Source organism: Haliotis cracherodii, unplaced genomic scaffold, assembly GCF_022045235.1.
Source record: "Haliotis cracherodii isolate W230 unplaced genomic scaffold, xgHalCrac1.p SCAF_30, whole genome shotgun sequence".
Taxonomy (NCBI): Eukaryota; Metazoa; Mollusca; class Gastropoda; order Lepetellida; family Haliotidae; genus Haliotis; species Haliotis cracherodii.
Genome location: NW_027266287.1, coordinates 261615 through 282960, shown reverse-complemented (window position 1 = coordinate 282960; position 21346 = coordinate 261615). Strand labels below are relative to the sequence as shown.

Sequence of the window (21346 nt, the reverse complement as noted above, 5' to 3'; positions counted from 1 at the left end):
GAGCATTCATTACTATGACAACTGGGCGGTCAGGTAGTCTAGTGGTTAAAGTGTTAGCTCGTCACGCCAAAGACCCGGGTTCGATTTCCGACATGCGTACAATGTGTGAAGCCCATTTCTCGTTTCCTCCGCCGTGATATTGCAGGACTATTGCTAAAAGCGGCTTAAACCATATTCACTCACTCACTTCTATGACATCTGCATACTTTGGTGAAAGAACAAGTTTTAAACGTTTGACATTTTTTCACTTTAGTGTGGATTAAACGTTACTGGTAATATTTACACAAGATGTCGACAGTCACTATTTGTATGTATTTAAAGGGGAGGACGTGGAGGGATTGGTTATTTACACCATCGATTTCAATAAGTCCTATATGAAGGTAAGGTGTTAATATGAGTTGGCGAATGTATGTGTATGTGTTAAACAATTTGTGACAGGAGACACAGTTTTGCACAATGAAGCAAGTCCATGTTCATTATCAGATCCAATAACCTTTGTTATAACTTACGTTGATTTAATGTCGTTGGTTAGTTTGTGTCAGACCTTCGGACATATTAAATTAGGTTTGCGATTGCTTCTTACGTGAGCTTATTGAAACCATTGGCTATATATGTAGACAGTATTCATGCGCATGCAGTTTCATCAGACAAAAGTCTCTGTGTCAGACTGACTCGTATTGTGAAGAATAATGAACTCAACAGCCAGTCCTGACACTGGAACAGATACAAATGAGGGTATATTCGCCCTCAGTGTTATTTATCTTATTGTATCCTTCCTGGTCATGTCCGCCAACGGAGTCGTCGTGCTCGTCGTCGCCAAGACAAAGGAGCTGCATATGCCAACGTTGTGGACTATCACTTGGATGGCTGTCTTTGATTTCTTCATGGGTCTGTATATCTTGGTTTTCGTCGTCCCCTCTGCTTTTCTAAACCGATTTGCCTATTCTGATACAATAGTTGGACTTGCTTCTTGTTTATTGACATTTATAATAGGTCAAACGGTTTTCAACGTTGCCTTGACCGTCATGGAACGTTGCATTGCCGTGTGCTGGCCATTGAGATACATCCATATCGTCACGACCAAACGCTTCATCATAGCAGTGATCATCTCGATGTTCCTCAGTCTAATCCGTCTGGTCCTGATAACTGTGCCTGATGGGGATTTCTACTTCCGCGAGGATGCTGCACTTTGTGTTGTTGACTTTGATACCGCTCCCTCTGTTTTGGCATCCGTTGGATTTCCGATGGTATCACTGGCTTTGATCGTCATCTGTCTTGTGATGATGTTCATTAAGAAGCGACTCATGAAGAAGCAAGTAGTTCCTGAAGGTGTCTCCGTACGACAAGAGGTTCAGGTCAAATTTACAATGATGTGTCTGGTGTCTACAAGTGTCTTCTGCATTTCGTACTTTCCCTTTACATTGGGTATTATTACAAATTACATATCCGGAAAAGACAATGTACCCCCCACCCTGGCTCGGATCCTTATAACTTTGATCTTATCCAACAGCCTGTGGAATGTGTTCATCTACACTGCCACCTACCAGCCATTCAGGGAGGCTCTCATCTACGTGTTCTGCAGGTCATACTTCAGAAGGAAAAGGCAACAGGAGATCATCGTAGTGCACTAATTACAATGTTTACCGCTTATTCACTCGTTGTCGCGTTGTTATTGCTCTGTAAAGTTAAAATAATGCTGCAGAATAACTTTTAATTTCTTAAAGAGACTTTGAAATGTCCAATGTAAGTTTTTCAAATGCACATATTGTAGTCGACCAAAATGTCTATTAATGATTAATGCTAATTTTATTCAGTTAATGATACGGTTATCAATTATAGCTCGATTTCCCAGGTGAACTGTGGTCTACAGCCCAAGAATTGGTATTATGTATTTGGTGATATGAAAGTGTAAAATGTCTTTACCTGAAAAAAGGTGTCTACAAAAAGCACGTGCTAGTCTATGAAACAATAACGGCCTCTTATAAAGTGAAATACAACTAAGCGGCCATGTCCTCATCTGGGAGGGGCATTTCATCTCCAGGACAAAACGAACAAAAATAATTGCAGATACCATTTCCAGATAAATGGTAAATGCTTAAAAGGTGCAAATACATGTTATTTTCCTCTAGATTAGTATGCAACATGGGATGCTTTATGCAACGTCGTAGGCAATATTCAATGACATTGTTCTGGCTTATGCATGTGGCCAGCTAGACTGAAATAACTTGTTCATGCGTGTGATCAGCTGCCCGAATATACTAGTATTTAGTGTTTCCTTCTCCAATGCGGCATGGTTGTTCCATTATTGTGTCAACATCTTCGGGGTCACCAGTGAGAAAACAATTCGAAGCGGACAACCAAGTCGAAGAAAAGAAAGGCCCCATGCTCTGCTGATACACAAATGAAGAGGGCGGTCGGGTAGCCTAGTGGTTAAAGCGTTCGCTCGTCACGCAGAAGACCCGGGTTCGATTCCCGGCATGGGTACAATATGTGAAGCCCATTTCTGGTGTCCCCCGCCGCGATATTGAGGGAATATTGCTAAAAGAGTTACTCACTAACTCACTCACAAATGAAGAATGTTGATGTTAACAAGAAGCATATTTCTCAAATATACATGATCATAAGAAAAAGAAAAGTATGACTGCGTGAGAATAATGCCGACGTTTAAAACTCGTCATTCAGACATTCTGTGGAAACAATTTGGACATCTTTCTATATCAGGATGATCGGCGATATGTCATTGATAGCCTAGACATGAAATGTACTGACAACATTGGAATAGCGAAGTCGATAAAGAGAAATCAATTGTCAACCCAACAACGAGGTTACATTGCAAGAAAAGTAAACCGCTTGAAATGACAAAGTTGTCAGTCACATCACAGTTTACATGTCATGTTATCCTGAAAAGAATAAATGGTTTGTGTTAAGACATTGTATAGGTTGAAAACAAGAAGGCCCCATGATCTGTAGTGGGGGACAAGCATTACGTTGGAAGTTGCACACTGTTGTGTGGTATATGGCCACACTAAACAGGAACTCTCAGTGAACTAAACTGATATTGCGCATTATCAGTGGTAGATTGTACACAGAATGGAGTGTAATATGAAATACGAACCATACGGGCAGAACGACTTAGTCTTATAACTTAATTTTGTTTGCAGCGTGAATTTTTTCGATGCTCAATGCTGATTGGTTAGTTAGAGCGATGTGACGTCATCCACTGTTTATGACATCACAAATTAAAAGTGTTATATCATATAACCGAACACAGAACACATCAAGCGAAATTACTCGTATGGGTTGGTTATACTTAGATGGTTGGTTATAGAAATTGCATAATTATTGCTCTTTCAGAAAATCATTTTACTGGAAACCTAAACAGCCACACCTGGGGATAAATGATTAGTTTGTACCACATTTAAATACTCAATGTTTGATATAAGTTTAGTTTGTTGACGACATGGAGGCACATTTTTCTGAATGGAAATGATGTTTGATTGTTCACCCTGATGTTAACTAATTGTATTGTGTTCAAGTTCAATCAATATTTTGACCAAGCCTTTCACATCATGTGTCAACGGCCGTATTTGTTCTCTCTGTCATGAGAACTGTTGTTGAAGTGATAGAGAACAGGCATATTTTGTTGGAGCTGAATATTGTTTTGCTGTGCATATATGTGCGTTGTACGTAGTTTTATCACATAATAAAAACTGTTAAATACCTTTTTTAAAGTCTTTCTTCAGATGAGGGAGTGAGTGAGTATGGTTTTACGCCGCCTTTAGCAATATTCCAGCAATATCACGGCGGGGGACACCAGATATGGGCTTCACACATTGCACCCATGTCGGGAATCGAACCCGGGTCTTCGGCGTGACGAGCGAACGCTTTAACCACTAGGATACCCGACCGCCCCGCCTACAATATGAAGCAAATAATAATGTTATTCGATGGTGATGTATTTGATACCAGTATCATAGTTGTATCTTAAACCTTAAGTTGGCAGTGTGTCGGCCTCTGTTTCAGCCTAGTAACGTTTTGATAACGTTTGTATTTTTTTGGTCAAATCCAATTTTCATGTGTATACGTTCTTTTGCCCGGCAGTGTATTAGCGACAAACGCCAAGACATGGATATATACATAGGCAACACTTCTGCATATTTGATATACGTACCCTTGAACCTGAAGGACAGGTGACACATAGAACAGACAGAAGTCCACGGTGCTGCAGCCACTCATGGTAATGGGGTCAGCGTCTGTCAGAGGCTGGATCTTGCTGGGGTTGTTGTAAGGGAAGATCATGGAAGTTGGGAACTGAAACAGCAACCACACATTTACACATGAAGATCAACGATGTTCCCTGCCCCTACTTCAGCATAGGTCTTGTGCTGAAAGTGCGGACGAATGTAGAATATAAGTAAGAAGGCAAACTAGTTGTTTGGACAACTGCAAGTATTTCATTAAGACTGACTGAACCTAGTTCGTTTTATGGACAACAGGTTTGTCTTTAAGGTTTTAGGTAGAGGCATTGACAAAACTTATTTCTCTTCTTTTATTGATCTGGTTTACAGAACCACCCTACAGTGATACCTGGTTTAGGTCAATTATCCGTTGAGAGTCTTTTTAGGCATTTAGCAGTTGGATGTACTCACGACAAGGAGTATTGTGTACAACAACTTCCTTGTCATATACAACTCAAAAAAGTTAAAGAACACCCACACTTGAAACAAGTCTATTTAACTTCTTTTGAGTAGTATACATACACAACATTATATGGCTAGTTCTTGCCTTTTCGTCAGGTGGATGACTGGTGGGAGAACAGATGAAGCCAGTTAGAACGTTATTGACATTCAAAGGTAATGAGTTGATATGTCACATGCCATATTAGCACATTACATCTACAATCTAATAACTGTGTCTCCTGGCAACACACTAAAGTCCCCTGTACAAACATTCACAACCGGAGGAAGCACAAGCCCCAAGAGCCATAAACCATTCGATGTTAGAGCCAGGTTATGTTCTTCCACCTGCCATTCGCCTTATGAACGGGGGAAGAAGTAGCCCTGAAACGTTGTGTTTGTATAATAAAGGTGATTTCCACTGATGGACCATGTTGCCGATGACGTCTGTGATAATACCATAAAGCTTCACTTTTTTTAGAGGAAATATCCACATTATTAAGTTCGAGTGAACGACATGTCGCTGAATACGTTGGGATCCCCAGTAAGAATAGCTCACCAGCACTATTTTCTGGTCATACAAGGTGTCTTTAAGGATCGGGTAGTCATATTATCTCTTCTAAACGCTTTCTCTGTTCCTATTCTGATTTTTAATTTTGAAGCTTTCATAAAATGAACCCTTCGAGTAGGATTTAAGGCACTTTTAGCATTGTTCAATCCATACCATTGTGGGACACAAATTACACCAATACACATAACCCACTATGGCTATCCCGCCATCAGTATGACATGTAAATTAACAGTGAGGTTTTCAAGGGATGTAACGTAGTATTCAATGCATGTTAATGTGTATGTGCGTGCATGCGTGCATGCGTGCATACGTGTATGCGTGGCTACTGGTACTAGTTCAGACTTACGCTAGTTTTATAGTGTCAGTTCACTCGGATACCATGCTGTAGAGTTTAACAAGGGTAGACACTATTGTACTCACACGGTGTTGACGAGTCTGACGCGGTAAGGGGATTGAACCTCCAATTTTCCATTCTCTGGGCAATCTCTCTATCCAGTACACCAAGGAGGGGGTCACATGTGAACTGAACAGAACACTGTGTTAACTTACTCGTTGGAAGCCAGCTATGCCGGGCGTCATCGTGTAATTACCAGTCAACTCAGCAGCAAGGATGATACCAAACTTGTTCTTCCCTCCAAAATCTGAATATGTAGACCACACCTCTCCGTCTGGTCCCTCAAAGTCTCCCCAGGCCATCTGTCAGGCAAGATCAGGTTTCTTACATATTTGGCAAAAGTGGAGAGTTCACTCGTTATTATTTTCTCAAAAAGTGACTAAACCCTTTCCATATTCATAAGAAATCTCTGCCTGTGTGAACTTACTCTTCGAATTGTATTGTCTACGGCAGTTGCAGGGCGGGAAGGTTTCAAAATAAGTCCGTCCGCATTTACAGATCTGTAAACATATGTAGAAGACATTGATTAAGTTGCTGGGAGTAAATTACTCAACAGCTGTTAGTGTAATTGATAATCATATTAGTTCTCACTGTTTTAACAATCTTGTGTCCCTGGTCCAGATTCTGCAATGCATGTGGAATATTGTTGACTGCGTTAACATTCGCAATGACTGTTACTACCTATTGCAGATACACGCAATAGGTAGTAACTCCAACACGCACCGTGATGTGAAACACTGTTTATTATGATGTTAACCAAACTGAGGTGAGGTGAAATAGGACTCGTTCAAGAATATTGCACTGATATACGTGTGTGTGGTTAACTGTGTGTGTGTGTGTGTGTGTGTGTGTGTGTGTGTGTGTGTGCAAGTGACCTGCATCATTTAAAGCTTTCCTCCCACATACAGCTGACACGCCGTGATATGACTGAAATACTGTTTAAAGCGGCGTTACAACTAATTCACTCCTTACTTATTTTAAATACGTACTCGTGTTATTGTGGATGGATGTTGGCACCTTAAGAAGGGTGTAGGGTTATAATGTCTGCACATTTACATTTAACTGTCTGTAGACAATTAGTGGAAGCTGAGGTAAATTATACATATACTTCATGATCAAAGACTTGTTCGAGCCGCCGATCATATCACTTATCCCAACAGGTCCAGTGCTCAGAGTTGAGACAACTGCTAGTAGCGCTGGATTGGGCTCTGACGCGTCTGAAACGAAACATATCACTTGAGCTGTAAAATTAGCCAAAGTGTGTTTGTTGAACTGATTTCATATTTGAAAAATTAAGACAGCTATAACGAAATCTTACTTATAAATCTGAAATATAAACAAAATAAAATGCATATATATATTTTGCATATTCTCTAGAAACACCAACTAAAGAGAACCGAACCTTGTCAGTATATTGTTGTTATTTCTGTAAAACTAGCAAACATCCTACAAAGTAGTTCATGTAAATGTACCACGATTATGTGCACTCCTACAAACTGTATACATAGTATCGTTCTTTTGTAAATTACACGCGTCTTTTTAGCTTTGTGAATAGCTTGAAGCTATTTCAGGGAAGAGGTAATTATTATCCTGAGTGCAAATGCACTCAAAGTATTGTCCACAACATTTTGTCCGAAATTGTCTGGTGGTCCTTTGCGACACAAACGTTTGTGGAAGGCAATTATTCTGTAAATGTACCGAGGTAGGTCGCACACACAGTGTGGCAGTACGGCAAGGTGCAACCCTACTCGTATGGAACTTTACTGCAGTAAAGAGTTAAGCAGTCGTAATCAGTCGTAAGCAGTGGATGTTGATTGTTTGAAAGTGTCCCCTTACTGTATCTGTTGCCAGGTTGAACTGATGTTGTCCAGAAATTGTCCTTAAATGGAGCTAAACCAATGGCCCAAGCCAAGAGCGATGACACGCCAATCTTCCAGTGGTCGTTGCCTGGATGGTAGTCTCCACTTACCCTTGCCTGAGAAAGTGAATAGTTATGCATAACTCTTTCATCAAATACCTGCTTTAAAGAGCTAAGTTGTTGTGAGCAGTAGTGTATTAAGACACTAAATCTGCTAACAAGTGAGTTAAAATTACCGTTGCATCATATAAATGTACTTCTGGATGGCATTCAGACAACATAGGTGTACTGCTCTGATTTTCAACACCTTCTTGACTATCAAATTTCAATAAATATAAAATCAAAAAAAAGACGAAGTTGTAAGTCACCAAGAAAAGATAAGGTAATGGTTTCTATCTGCTCAGTTTGGTTAAGTCAAAGCAAGGGAAGTTTAACTTCAGCTTCATGATCAGGTAAATCGATGATCGGACGCCATCCCTTCCACTGATTTACCTGTGAGACCCCCTTGTCTGTTTCATATTAGATCTATGCATAAATATTCAGTATGACAAAACATTCTCCTCAACACTGTATGACAAGAGGGATGACTTCAAATTTCCAGTAGCCAACTTTCCCTTCATGCCGTGCAATGTTCCTGGAGCTACATCCCTTGGTGTTTTCATTTCAACTTTTGAGCACCCTCATATTACCAAGATTTCAAAGAGCGTCACACGACTGTTGCTCAGAAGTTGTATGATCACCCTTACCACAGTCACTCACTCAGTAAACTCACAAAACAGTACAGACTTATTGTGTAAAGATAGAATTGATCATGGTCTTATGTCAGAAAGCAGGCCTTCTTGACACATTTAGGCAAACGTTTTATGTATAATATCTGTTTCAAAAATAACTTTAACAAAAATATGCAGTATCTTGTGCTCCAGAAAAAAAGTTCTTACCATACCTTGTACGTTTCATGTCACTTTCTTTTCATCAACTGACATTTGTGCACACCCACCTGTGTTACTACGGGTATTTCCAGCGACTGAAGGGCGTGGCGGGGGTAGGCCATACAGTACTGGATTGTCAAGCCATTCTTTGCCGCTCCATTACCCATCTCCTTCAACCACTGCTTGGCAAGATGCACGTCAGTGTGAAGCTGGGTTACTATATCAAACTGCTGGTCTAGATAGTCCTTAAACAGAACAACGTGTTGAAGTGAAGTCATCTTGTATACATCTTTAAATAGGAACACATTGATGCAGGTTGACTATAAAAAACTGTGACTTATGAATCACTAAAATAAATATTAGAGTCATATTTATTTTGTAAACTTAGGATAAGCATTTTGAACTGTATGTTACTGCACAAAGTCTTTCTACACAGTACTGATATCCGTGAATGTTTTTCAATTTAGGTGTTCTCAGACAAATGTGAAAGAATTGTACAAAAGGAATTTTGTACCTGTTCATAGATAAGCAGTCCCCACTGTCGTGCAGAAGACATAAGGTCTGTCCAGAATCTCTGTAAACAACGTGATCGGTTGTTCATAACACGATAATATAGCATTAATATATAATTTGCTTGATTAAATCATATTTGCTTCAAAAGTGTTTGTGAGAATCTCTGTGTTGATGCAATGATGGAACGGGTGGTCAGACCCATTGGCTTGGTTAATAACCGGTCATTGTACCCCGACAATATCATTGACTGGATTGTCTAGCTCATATTCGATGATTTAACCAGATATTTCTGGGGGCAGCATTGAACAACAAAGAAACAAGACATATGCTTACCTCTCCTGTTGGTATTGCATTTTGTCCATCAATAATGAAATTGTAGTTTCCTCCATTCTGCTTTGCATATGTATTATTGGATGACCTGAGAAAGGAAGTTATAATATTCAAAACTAGAGTTTTCAAAATGGTGGGAAGGCAAGGTTGGCCCAATCGCCGTATTAAGGTACCAAACAGATTTACTCTGATTACATTTCTTGGTTTGCTGGCACCAGAGCTCTGCTCATTGATTTCAACGTGGTGAACGTATAAAACCTGCATCCCTTTGAGCTTTCTTCCAACATTAAAGCTGTTTTTGAAGTCTTTTGATTGTAGTTTCTTCACATCATTCTTTATTTTGATCACAGATTTACTAAAAATATTAATGATGCTCGTGGGATTATAGGGATGAAGTATTGGTGCCATTTTCCCATGAATGTTACAACAGCCTGGTCGACATCATACAGCTATATTAGTCCTGAGTGCTGTTCTGATTAATTTAAATAATCGAAAACAGATCGGTAGGTCCAAAAAGACCGCTCGAACACATTTTTCCATAGTCGAACACAAACGAGTTCGGCCCCTCTCTCAATCCTAACATACAATTTTGCGTACTTTCTAACGTCAATAACAGTGTTAGAACCAACACTGAAACTTCGCTCCTAATTGTAACACAGAAGTTGTTCATCCATATATCTTATCCTTACTTTTACTGTTTATTTTCACTGCTGCAATTGTAAGTTGCGGTCATATAGCTAGATTATTCCTGACTCAGTGGTGTTCTGAGAAATATAAGTAATATGATTAATCAAAATGTCCAAATGAACGATCGAATGCAATTTTCAAGAATCAACCACAAACAATCGTGCGCCCTCGCTCAATCCTGAGAAACTTCACTGTTAATGGTAGAAAGTATTAGGCAACACTTTTTTATTAAAAATAAAGTCCTGAAATAAGTATTTGTGTTTGTTTTTGTTAGGTGTCATCTAATTGTTCTGCACGTAACATTGTAAAACAGCAAGAGACGCTTATTCCTTCATTTCCATGAGCTATCGGTTGGGATGATCAATCGTCGAAGATGATTTTGGAACTATTCTCAAAACTATTGACTATTGCGTAAAACAACGTTCAGTCATTCACAAGTCTTGATTAAAAGTTGAGGCAAACGTATGCAGGTAAGTTGAAACTTTATACAATATAAATCTTCATGGCTTTACTCAAGTCTTTAAAACTATCACCTCACTTGCAAATCAACGTCGTTTCTCTTTATGTAAATGCACTGGTATCTTTAGCTTACAAATGTTTGGATGGGACTGAAAATCTTACCAACAATGGCTGTAACCCAGAGCAGGAAGGTTTGTCTTGTTGTATAACCACCTATGCATCAAACCAAAAACAACATATGTATATAACGGGTATTGTCACAGGCACTTTGTTCAATTCAACACTTGCATGGTTGATTTACGGCAACACTAAATGAATGCATTAACCTCAACTGTTTGTGATTTTAGATTTCATAACATACGTAAATACATATACCACGCTTGCATGGTCTAGTGGACAGAGCATTTGCCCGGAGAACGGAAGATAGGTGGATCGATCCCCGTCCACGTCATACCAAAAGGGGTTGAAAGATGGTACTTGTATGTACAAGGACTGGTCGGCTCAGAATCAGTATACTGTGCCTGAGTTGGGTTATCATGTTAAACTGTGGCATGGTATTTCAGTGGGCTAGCACTATAAACTCGGAATTAGTCCAGACTGGTACAAGCAGCCACGCCCACGCGCGCAATGATCTTGAACGCGACTTTAAACCCCATTTCACCTCATCCTCTGACACATTCCTTTTATGTCACGTTTTCTTATACAATCCTGTCATGCATCGCCGAGAAAGGGAGCCATTTGAGAAGCACGATTACACGCTTCCTTCACGTACTCCATTCCGTTTGGAACCACGTCAGTCATGGCCGTCCACTGCACGATGCCACCATGGGAATCTTTATAGTACCACTCTTGGTCATACGCGAAAAATCTGGAAAAGAAACAATGAAAACTTGTTTATTTTCTCAGATGGTTTAAGGTATCCATCAAATATGGTGTTTACTATTTTCGGTTGGTATTTGTGGATGTATTATGTATTTTAGTTTTGAACTTCCAGGTTTTGCTAGTTTGGGAATAGTAGTGTGTGCTCTTTATAATCTCAAGTGCATTTCTTAATCTACTAAACGATTCTTTCAATTTCGAACCTTATAGATACAGATATAAATATTACCTTATTTTATAAAAAAAAAAAAATCTCACAAAATTCATGGCAGGATTTATCGACATACCTGACTGGAAGACCAATCTGTTGGATGTAACTGACAATATCCACGACAGTGTCCTGGTAATTTTTGCCTTCCTGTAGGTTCTTGTAGTAATATGCCCCTGTCAAGGGAAATTGAGTAAATACATGCTTGCGTTATACATGATATCAGAAATGTTACAGGTATGTCCACTGAAAGTAGGTGTATTTTCAAACTTGGGAGCAATTGGAAATGAGTCCCAATTCCAACCTATCATAATTAGAAACCTTCAAAAGGTCAAACAAGTTTAATTACATCTAACAATGGATTGCGATGAAGTTGGAGATGCTGATCTATGTCAAAAGCATTAATCATTGACTTCCACAGTAAATATCGTCTGGGTGAGATCAAACAATATGAAAATATCCTACAATGAAATAACATCATAATGCTTTGCAGACCATTGTTACGTCATCAGTTACCATGACGTCCCTATCAAATGACACAATAATCTCTCTACCACTGAAGGAACTTGTACACTTGAAACACTGGTTATTCCTGTTTACAAACAGAAAAAAGTTGGATGTATGATTTTGGATGACATGGGAAATATTACTACCAGTAGCGAAGTATGACATTAAAAGTTAGGATTGCCAACGATTTTGATCAAGGGGTAAGATGCGAAATTTCGTTTTGAGATCAGTAGTGCCTAATACCGCAATGATTTGTCAGACATTCATTCATTCGATGAGGCATACAGTGTATAATTCTCCCAATGGCGATTTGAGGGAGTCTGTCCTCCTTCCTCTTGCAACGCCTGGCCAAGTTCAGCCAACGTGTTCAATGGGGAAAGCTCTGGGCTCATCGCTGGCCATGGCATTCTATGGATCTTATGCTTCTGGAAGCGCGCATTAACGATTCGTGGACGGTGAGCATGATCATTGTCATCCTGAAAGACGGAACGTTGAGCCACGCGCCTTGCAAACAAAACAACAAAGGGTGTCAGTATGTAGTCCCAATAGTACTGTCAAGTGACCCTTCCGTGCACCATATGGACTGGGGTTTGCTCAGTCATAGTGATGCCACCGCTTGTCATAAGCGATCCGCTAAATCTTGTCTCATTAAATGAGGTCTCAGGCTGATACTGGCCTCATCTTTATTTCGATGTCGCCAGACACGAACACGCCTATCAAGGAAGTGCAAAGTGAGGCATGACATGTGACCAGCGACGACGTTGTACACACCATTAACATTTGTTGGCAATATGATGATTTGTAAGGTATGGCACAACACGTGGCAATAAGCTGATCCGTAACTCGTTTGCAGCAATTTGATTCCCGTTTGAGAAGGATTTCAGATCACTCGATCCTGTAATCTTGTCGTTGATTTGTGACGCCCTGAACGGGGTCGATTGCCAACGTTTTCGATCTGTTTGGACCTGTTCGATAGTCTGCTAATCACAGACTGTGAAACATTATTGGTCACTGCATGCTGGGTTCTGCCAGATCCAACATGCCTGTAGACACTCCGCATCATTCCTGCATTTAGACGTATCTTTGTTCTAATACTTCGAGTAAACAGTTATACCTAATGATTCCCTACTGTGTTAAAGATATATTTTCATGTTTTGAATATGTGGAGTAACCACTAATGTAAAAACATCCGTGAAGATGATGCTATAAACAATTAGTCTGTAGGATAGTACAGGGCACAGGGCACACATACACTACTGCCTAAAAGTTCATTCCCCTAACACGCGTTGAGAACGCGTGTAACACGCATGTGACACGGGTGCTCAACGGGTTGCACACGGGGTGAGCACCCGTTGGACACGGGTGTGCAACGGGTGTGCGTCGCGTGTGCAACCCGTTGCACACGCGTGTGCCACGCGTGTAACACGGGACCGGGTTCCAGTTGAAGTTGACAAATTTATCAAATGAATAGTGAGATAAAACAAAACAGTGAGATGTGAAATTTGAGTTAATGAGCGGCCATTGAGCTGTGTTCACCAGACCGTAAATACAAGGTCGGCCCATCTTAATTAGTGTTCGGTTGCTAGACTTTTATGGCATGAACCATTCCACTAGGGTCCAGTCTAGCCATTGTGGCTAGCCGACAGTAGAACAGTAGTGAATTTAGATGCGAGTTTATTGCTAGGGGAACCCCCGTGTTGACACGATTGTCGCGGGTTGGTAAATGTTCGCCATTAATAAAATGATTGTTTGTGGATTGCGAACATATTCATTTGCCCACACGAGTCATTCCATTTGATTGCAAATATAACGTTTTTCGTTCGCCAAATTTATGCTTTAGACAGTACAATTATGATATAGCCGTCACCACTACTAATGTCTCATTATTTCACGTAGGAATATGTGCCATTTCCCCACACCCCACTTTCTGTGTTGTATTTTGAAAGAATAAATAAAAGAAGGTGTTGTGTGGGACACTTTTATACTAATTATAAGAGGATGTTGTAAATGAATATGAACAGCCATGCTGTCTGACAGTTGCTAGAATTTGAGATCTTCACAATCACCGGGTGTGACCATGTTGACAGAATCTCGTTAGGGTTTGTGATTTTTACATTTGCCCAATGACCATGGTGAGTATTGCTGGGGATACCAAACGTAACAGTTTATTATTAGAGGTTGTGAGTACCTATACCACGTAGATAGGATATCTTTAGGATTTTAATCCTTCTTTGAGAGGCATTTAGAAGTTGGAGTACTTACTTACTTACTTACTTACTTTGGAGATTTAACGTGCGCTTTCCGACTGATGCGTATTTCGCACACGGGCCCGGCCAGGCCATTTAATGTGTTTCCGAAAGGGGCGAGGGTGGTCTGTGCAACCCAAGAGGGGGCTTTAGGGGTTGCTTATATAGAATTTGGGAATTTTGAGATTTGGAATAGATGCTGATGGGGTTGGGGAGGAGAACTAAGGGAGCTGGGTATGGTGGATGATTGTTTGTTTATGTGATTTTGATTTGGTAGGTTATTATGGTTTTAGATGCGTTTTATTAGTTCCGTTTTTATTAAGAATACGCCTAAGGCCTTGAAGTTTTCTAGTTTATTTTGTGGGTTTAGTATTGCTTCTAGAGTGAGAGCCTTGTTTAGATTGAGGGTGGTTTGTAATGCGGTTCGATGTGTTAGGTAGTGTGTGCAGTGGATGAGTGCGTGTTCTGGGGTTTCTGGTTGTTTGCAGTGTGGGCAGTTACCTGTAGTGTGTTTTTTAAATTTTTTTAGGTGGTTATTTAGGTTGGTGTGTCCTGTTTGGAGTTTAGTGATTACTCTGTCGATTTTTTTTTATGGATGGAGAATTTTTGGTTTGGTTAGTGGTTTGCTGAGCACTCTTTTGATTTTGCTATTTGAGTTTAGATATAGGTTATGCCATTTTTTTGTGATTTTTTGTTTGTTTACACTTTTAATTTCTGATTTTGAGATGGGTAAGTTTAAGCTTATTTCTGGGATTTTAAGGGATAGTTTAGCTGCTTTATCGGCGTTTTCATTACCGTATATTCCTACGTGGGCGGGTATCCACAAGAAGGTTATTTGTTTGCCTGCTTTTGTTAGGTCGTTGGAGCTTTTAAGTATTTGATTTATTAATTTAGGTCGGTTTTTGGTATTTTTGTTTTGGAGGGCTTGTAGTCCACTTAGGGAGTCAGTAAGTATTAGGATTTTTTGGTTGTTTTTGGATTCTTGATTGTGGAGGGCTGAGGCCATGCCCATTAGTTCGGCCGTGAATATTGATTGGTTATTTGGGAGTCGGAAGGATTGTGTGGTTTTAGTTGGTTGTGTGGTATGGACTCCGAAACCCGTGTGTTTGGAGGTCGGATCTGAGGATCCGTCCGTGTAAATGTGACACCAATTTGGCCAATTTTTGTGTATGTATGCTAGTGTGGTAGTTTTAGCTATGTTTGGGTCGGTTTGTTTATTTATTTGGCTAGCTAGTGTTGTGTCTATTTTGGGTATTTTAAGTTTAGGGGTGAAGATATTTGATTGTTTGCAGTTTTGTTTAAGATTTTTAATTTGGTGTTCATTTAGGTAGTTTGTTATTCTTTGGGATATTGGGGTAAGTAAGGGGTGTTTACGAGCTAGAGCTTGGTTTTTAGGGCTGATGTTTTGGTTTATTAAGTTTTGGATGAGAGGGTTTGATTGGGACGCGGCCCAGAAATTTAAGCTTAGCTGTTCCCTGCGTAGACTTAGTGGCATTTCTCCTGTTAAGGCCTGAAGTGAGGTGTAGGAGGTGCCATGTTGGGTGCGTGTAATGAGTTTGAGAGCCTGATATTGTATTGAGTCAAGTTTTTTTGATAGAGAGTTGTTTAGGGTGTTGTATATGGCGCAGCCGTAGTCTAGTTTTGATCTAATTAGGGATATGTAGAGAGAGAGGAGAGTATCTTTGGAGGCTCCCCAGTTAGAGCCAGTTAGGCATCTTAGGGTGTTTAGGTCTTTACTGCATTTAGTTGTTAGGTTTTGGATGTGAGCATCCCAGGTGAGATGTTCATCGAAAATAAGTCCTAAGAATTTGGTTTGTTTTTGAAATTTGATTGTTTGGTTGTTTAGCTGGAGGATTGGGGAGGCGGGTTTCATGTTTTTATGTTTGAATACTATTCCTGTTGTTTTTTCTGAGTTAAGGGAGAAGCCCCATTTGTCAGCCCATTGTTGTATTTTATTAAGAGATTTTTGGAGTAGATTTGTGGCCATTTTCATGCTTTTAGTGCGGATCCAGATGGCTCCATCATCCGCGAATTTTGATGTGTTTACTTTAGGGGATAGACCCTCGAATAGATCGTTTATCATTATATTGAAGAGGGTGGGGCTGAGGATACTGCCCTGTGGAGTGCCATTTTCTAGGGGACATTGGTCCGATAGAGTTTGGTCTATACACACGGTTATTTTACGATTGTTTAGGAAGTCCTGGATGTAGTTTATTATCTGACCTTTGAGTCCTATTTTTTTAAGTTTTTGTATTAGCCCATCGTGCCATACCATGTCGAAAGCTTTAGAGAAGTCTAAGAAGATGCCTGTGGTATATTGTTTATTTAGTTGTCCTGTCTTAATATCTTGTTCTAGTCGGGCGAGGTTATCTAGGGTTGAGCGGCCAGGAGTGAAACCGCTTTGATCTGGGTTTATGGTGTTATTTTGGGTTAAGTAATGTTGTAATCTATTTTTAGCCATTGATTCCATTACTTTACATAAGTTTGAAGTTAGGGATATTGGTCTATATGAGTTAGCTTGATTAGCTGGTTTATTAGGTTTAGGGATTGGTATGACTAGGGCCTGTTTCCAGGGTGTAGGAACCTGTCCGTTTAGGTAGATGAGATTGTATATTTTGAGTAGTGCCTGGAGCAGTTTTAGGGGGAGTTTTTTAATTATTTGGTAAGAGGTTAGGTCTAATCCTGGGGCTGTGCCCAGTTGGAGTACTACGTTAGGAGAAGATTTATGGGTGACTTTAATCCTTTCTTTCTCTGTGGGTAATCCTTTCATGTTGATTGGAGGAAGTCACTCAACCAGGTCATGACAGGTCGTGAGTTTACTCACTAACTACTGTGAGCGTTTTTGGCATGACATCTTTTCTTGTATAAACATAGAAACGATGCTCACTCACTCACTGTTAATCTTCTGCAGTTTGCTGGCAAAGTGGGGATAAACCTCAGTGTCAAAGACGATCAAATTTAGTTCGAATCCTTGTTTATATGTGACATCTCCCAAATGGGGACATTTTCATAAACTTGGCAAGTGATGATGAATTTTAATGTTAATATTATTATAGTTTATGAAATTGTTAATAAAACTTTAATAAAATTGTGCTTCACTCTCACGAAAAATATATTGTCTGTGAGTAAATTTATATGTCACGTTACATCGGCATTTTTCAGTGATATTGGGACTACATGGAACATGGCTGGTTTTACATTTCTGATACAGCTTGACTGACTGAGTAGTTCATGATCAGTAAGATATGTTTAAATCAGTCAAGTTTGCAACAATAGATGAACAAGTTGATACATTTGGACCGCAGTTACCGATTAACAACTTAAGACATAGAGACAGGGAGGAGATATATAACCAAACCTATGATCCTGTTGAGACAGTTGACAGTTAGAACGTTGGATTAAATGACAGTAACTAATTTGAACATTCCCCAGTTATATCATAAAATACATCATAACTCATAACAGTCCGAGAGACAGCTTCCAGACATATACTAGTATTGAAGGGACAATAGCTTTTGACAGTTTAAAAGTAAACTCACCTTGAGGTGCTTGGCAAGTCAAAACTTACCTCCCTGTATATGTGTTTTAGGTTTGACAGCAACTATGCTTGTAGATTTCATAGATAGACATGATTGGTTAGCTAGATGTTATTACAATAAGCGAAAATGTCTTAAAAGTCCACAGTTTGTTTAAAAGTACAAAAAGTGTGTTATAGATCTATCAACGTTTTCTTTTATTGAACATAATATTTGCGCTATATTGCTGTAAGCTGTAAATAATCTAGCCTCCCCATGTACGTAACTTACATATATTTATGTATGACCAGAACAGCAAATAAAGTTCTGGTAGATAGGTACCTCGGAGATTTAACGTGCGCTTTCCGACTTTAGCCTATCTCGCACACGGGGAAGCACTTATACTATTAGGGTAAAAAAGCGTAATGATTAAATAAAGAAGTGCAAACACCACCCCCTCCACACCCCCCCCCCCCCCCCAAAAAAAAAATAATAAATTAAGTTTAGTCCTTGTAGTAGTCTCTTGGTCAGCTTCTCATCCTGGGGGTCGGGATTCTGGTAGAGACTCTTGGCAAGGAGGGTGGCGGTATTGGCGACGAAGTGGTTTGAGGTCGGTACGCCACTACTCTGGAAGGAGTGGTACAAGTCTGTGTAGTTTGTGATGTCTTACTCGATGTCCTGTCCCCCCTTCTTGTGCACCATGACGAAAGGGACTCCTTGTTTGGCGTAGAGATATTCCTTTGGGGTGTTGATCTGGTCAACCTTGAGATCCGGCCGGGGCTTGTAGTGGTTGATCGGAATGTCTGATTTTTCCACTAGTAAATAAAGTTCTTTGGTATGACCTCTTTTATGCCTGCTGACGTTATCCTAATGTTCAATTTCAGTCTGCCTCACCAAGCGTAAGAAAGCATTGTACATGATAAACCACACTGATGCAATTTTCTCTATATATATTTGTAGATATGAAGCATTCTAGTTAATTGTGGATACACTGGGCAGACAGAATTGTGTTTATTTCCAGGCCATCCTGATCGTCGTTTACTACTATAAGGTGTATGGTTGGAGGCAAGATCAAAGGCGCCGCACAGCATTTATTAGATAACAGACGGGGTCGTCCGTTTCGCTTTGAACAACCACCCCACCTGTCTGTAGGAGTTATATAATCAGTGCGCAAATAACTGTGTCAAGTCCACTGCCGGGCTGATGCGGTGTCAGTGTCAGCGATGAACATGAATGCTCAAATCATAGACCTGTAGCACTCACAAGTTGCTTAGCCAAAATATTTGAAAAGTGTATATTCCATTCTCTGATAACAGCAAATATAACCTTAGAAAAAGATTCAACATACAAACAATCAAATGTAGAACACAGACCTATGCTTATTATCATTTCTTCTGGATATGATCAACCTGCGGAACCCTCTATCCGATGAAGTAACTAATGCTCGCTCATTAAAAGAAATCAAATCCTTAATTAATCGTTCTGATGCAATTATTAATAATTTTGACTTCAAATATTTTCATAGATCATGCCAAATTGTCCACTGTCGCCTTGGGCTCGGCTGCAGTGACTTAAACGCTGATAAGTTTAGACGACATGTATCAGACATACCAGACTGCACTTGTGGATATCACCTTGAAGATGCAATTCACTTTTTCTATAACTGTTAAAAAATACGATAATATCAGAAACACTGTGTATTTCTACACACATGGGTATGGTCTAAACATGATATTACATGGCAGTAGTTAAGCAGTTCTACAAACATGACTCTTCTTAAATCAGTTCATGACATCATTGTCAAAAGCAAAAGGTTTGAGTAGCTTAATTTTATGCATGTAGTAAAGGAAAACTGCATTACCTTATTTCACAGACACCACTTGCTTCAGTGTACTGGCTTCGTGTATTTCATTTGTGCATTTTGTATGTTTATGTTCATCACTCTCTTATATATATATATCCAGCTGTTGTTAAGTTGTTACCTGGAGAGGTATTACATAAGCAAGTTTTGCTTGTTTACCGATCCAGATTTCTTTTGAAATAAAAATACGTTTAAGCCAACACAGCTAACCCTAAAACACATGATTGTAAACTATTCTAAAAGGAGCACAAATCTCTGGCTTCTTCTCGGGTGTCGAACTCAAACTCAAACTCATTTATTCTTAGAATAACATGACATACAATTATCTACAATTTTTATTATGTACAATTTAACAAATATAATAAAAACAGGATACGTGGATACTAATACAATTTACCAATTGTATTGTACACATTGTTAAGGAATTTAGATAGGCCTTTTAGATTTCTTACACTGTTAGTGGTCATAATTTTCTTAAATGTTTGGAAACTTAAGATATTGCTTATTTAAGAGTTCATATCGCCGTTGGTGTAAAGCTTCACATCGGAATGAATAATGCAATTCATCTCCCACAGCGATAGAATCACAGAGTGGACACTGGCTGTCTTCCCTGGGAATGTTCAGCCATCGACCAGTTTCAACTGGTAATCCTTGGTTAGAAAGTTCTGAATTTTAGTATTGGGAGAAATATTGATTTTAAGAGCAGTAGATATTTCGCAAATGAAGGTTGATTCTTCAGGTAATACGACCTTTGGATTTCCGCTTGGGCTTACTAGCTGCCGTGAGTCAATTTGCTCGTTAACGCAACCGAGCGTGACAAGAGACTGGGCTACCAGTCTGCAAGGACAGCTAAATAAACTTACGCATTTTTGAAAACTGATTGGTTACCCGTGATCTATGAAGATTTCAACAAAGGGCGCATGGTAATTAATTTCTTCAGCCTAAACAAACAGACAAATAACGGCGAAAGCTCATCGGATGTTGTTATTTGGAAATACCCCTGATTGTTACAGTTTGATAATAAAAAAAGTATCCCTAAGTGAAAGCATTTGCGGATTTCGGATTGCGTGGATGATACAATTACTACTCCCTTGTTGTCATCCACATTTTCTGGTATAACCCTACACTTCTGTATTTGTTGTAATTCACATGCTGCTCAGTTAATGAATTTATACTATGTATACTCAGTTGTAGCACCACTCAGATTACCGGATAAAGGTTCAAATTTGGTCTTTCTTGTACCTGGGGTAATTATTTAATCTAAATCCAGGTTTGAAGTGAGGTGGAATGTGAATTATGCACGTGGCAGCCCAGCAAGAGATGTATGATCAGTTGCTTTACTTTTTTTGTAAATCAACCTGATCATTCCCAGACATCAAAGGATCAACAGGAAATACGTTGATTGATTAATTACTGTTATCTTGCACAGTGGATATGTCAAAAGTAAGTGTTTACATGTGAAGGTAGGGTTACTAAACCTAGGGAATACACTCATATCATGGCGTGAAGTACAGATGTAAAAACAACATACTTTGTTCAAAGGGTAACCGATAATACACTGACTGGTTGTTCATTGTTATCTAACTCAATGTATGTTTTTAAGAACCGTGGACATTATAAAAATAGTTGTCACGTGGGTTTTCTCAGCTAACTTGGCACCTATGTGAAACAGTTGAAACAAACTAAGTGATCAGTTAAGAAACAGTAACGGGT

General features: G+C 39.5%; 1 protein-coding gene across 1 annotated transcript in view; it reads right to left on the bottom strand.

Moving 5' to 3' along the window:
• The window catches only part of LOC139477023 (uncharacterized), a 28843-nt gene that overhangs the window by 1007 nt on the left and 6490 nt on the right, over window positions 1-21346 (bottom strand). Inside the window, exons 6-16 of the mRNA XM_071259584.1 lie at window positions 11584-11680; window positions 11190-11285; window positions 10580-10630; window positions 9275-9359; window positions 8943-9002; window positions 8497-8673; window positions 7478-7616; window positions 6750-6858; window positions 6069-6141; window positions 5797-5943; window positions 4172-4311 (exon numbers count right to left, since the gene is read on the bottom strand). Coding sequence (XP_071115685.1) covers window positions 4172-4311; window positions 5797-5943; window positions 6069-6141; window positions 6750-6858; window positions 7478-7616; window positions 8497-8673; window positions 8943-9002; window positions 9275-9359; window positions 10580-10630; window positions 11190-11285; window positions 11584-11680 — 1174 coding nt within the window. The remainder of the gene's footprint in view (window positions 1-4171; window positions 4312-5796; window positions 5944-6068; window positions 6142-6749; window positions 6859-7477; window positions 7617-8496; window positions 8674-8942; window positions 9003-9274; window positions 9360-10579; window positions 10631-11189; window positions 11286-11583; window positions 11681-21346) is intronic.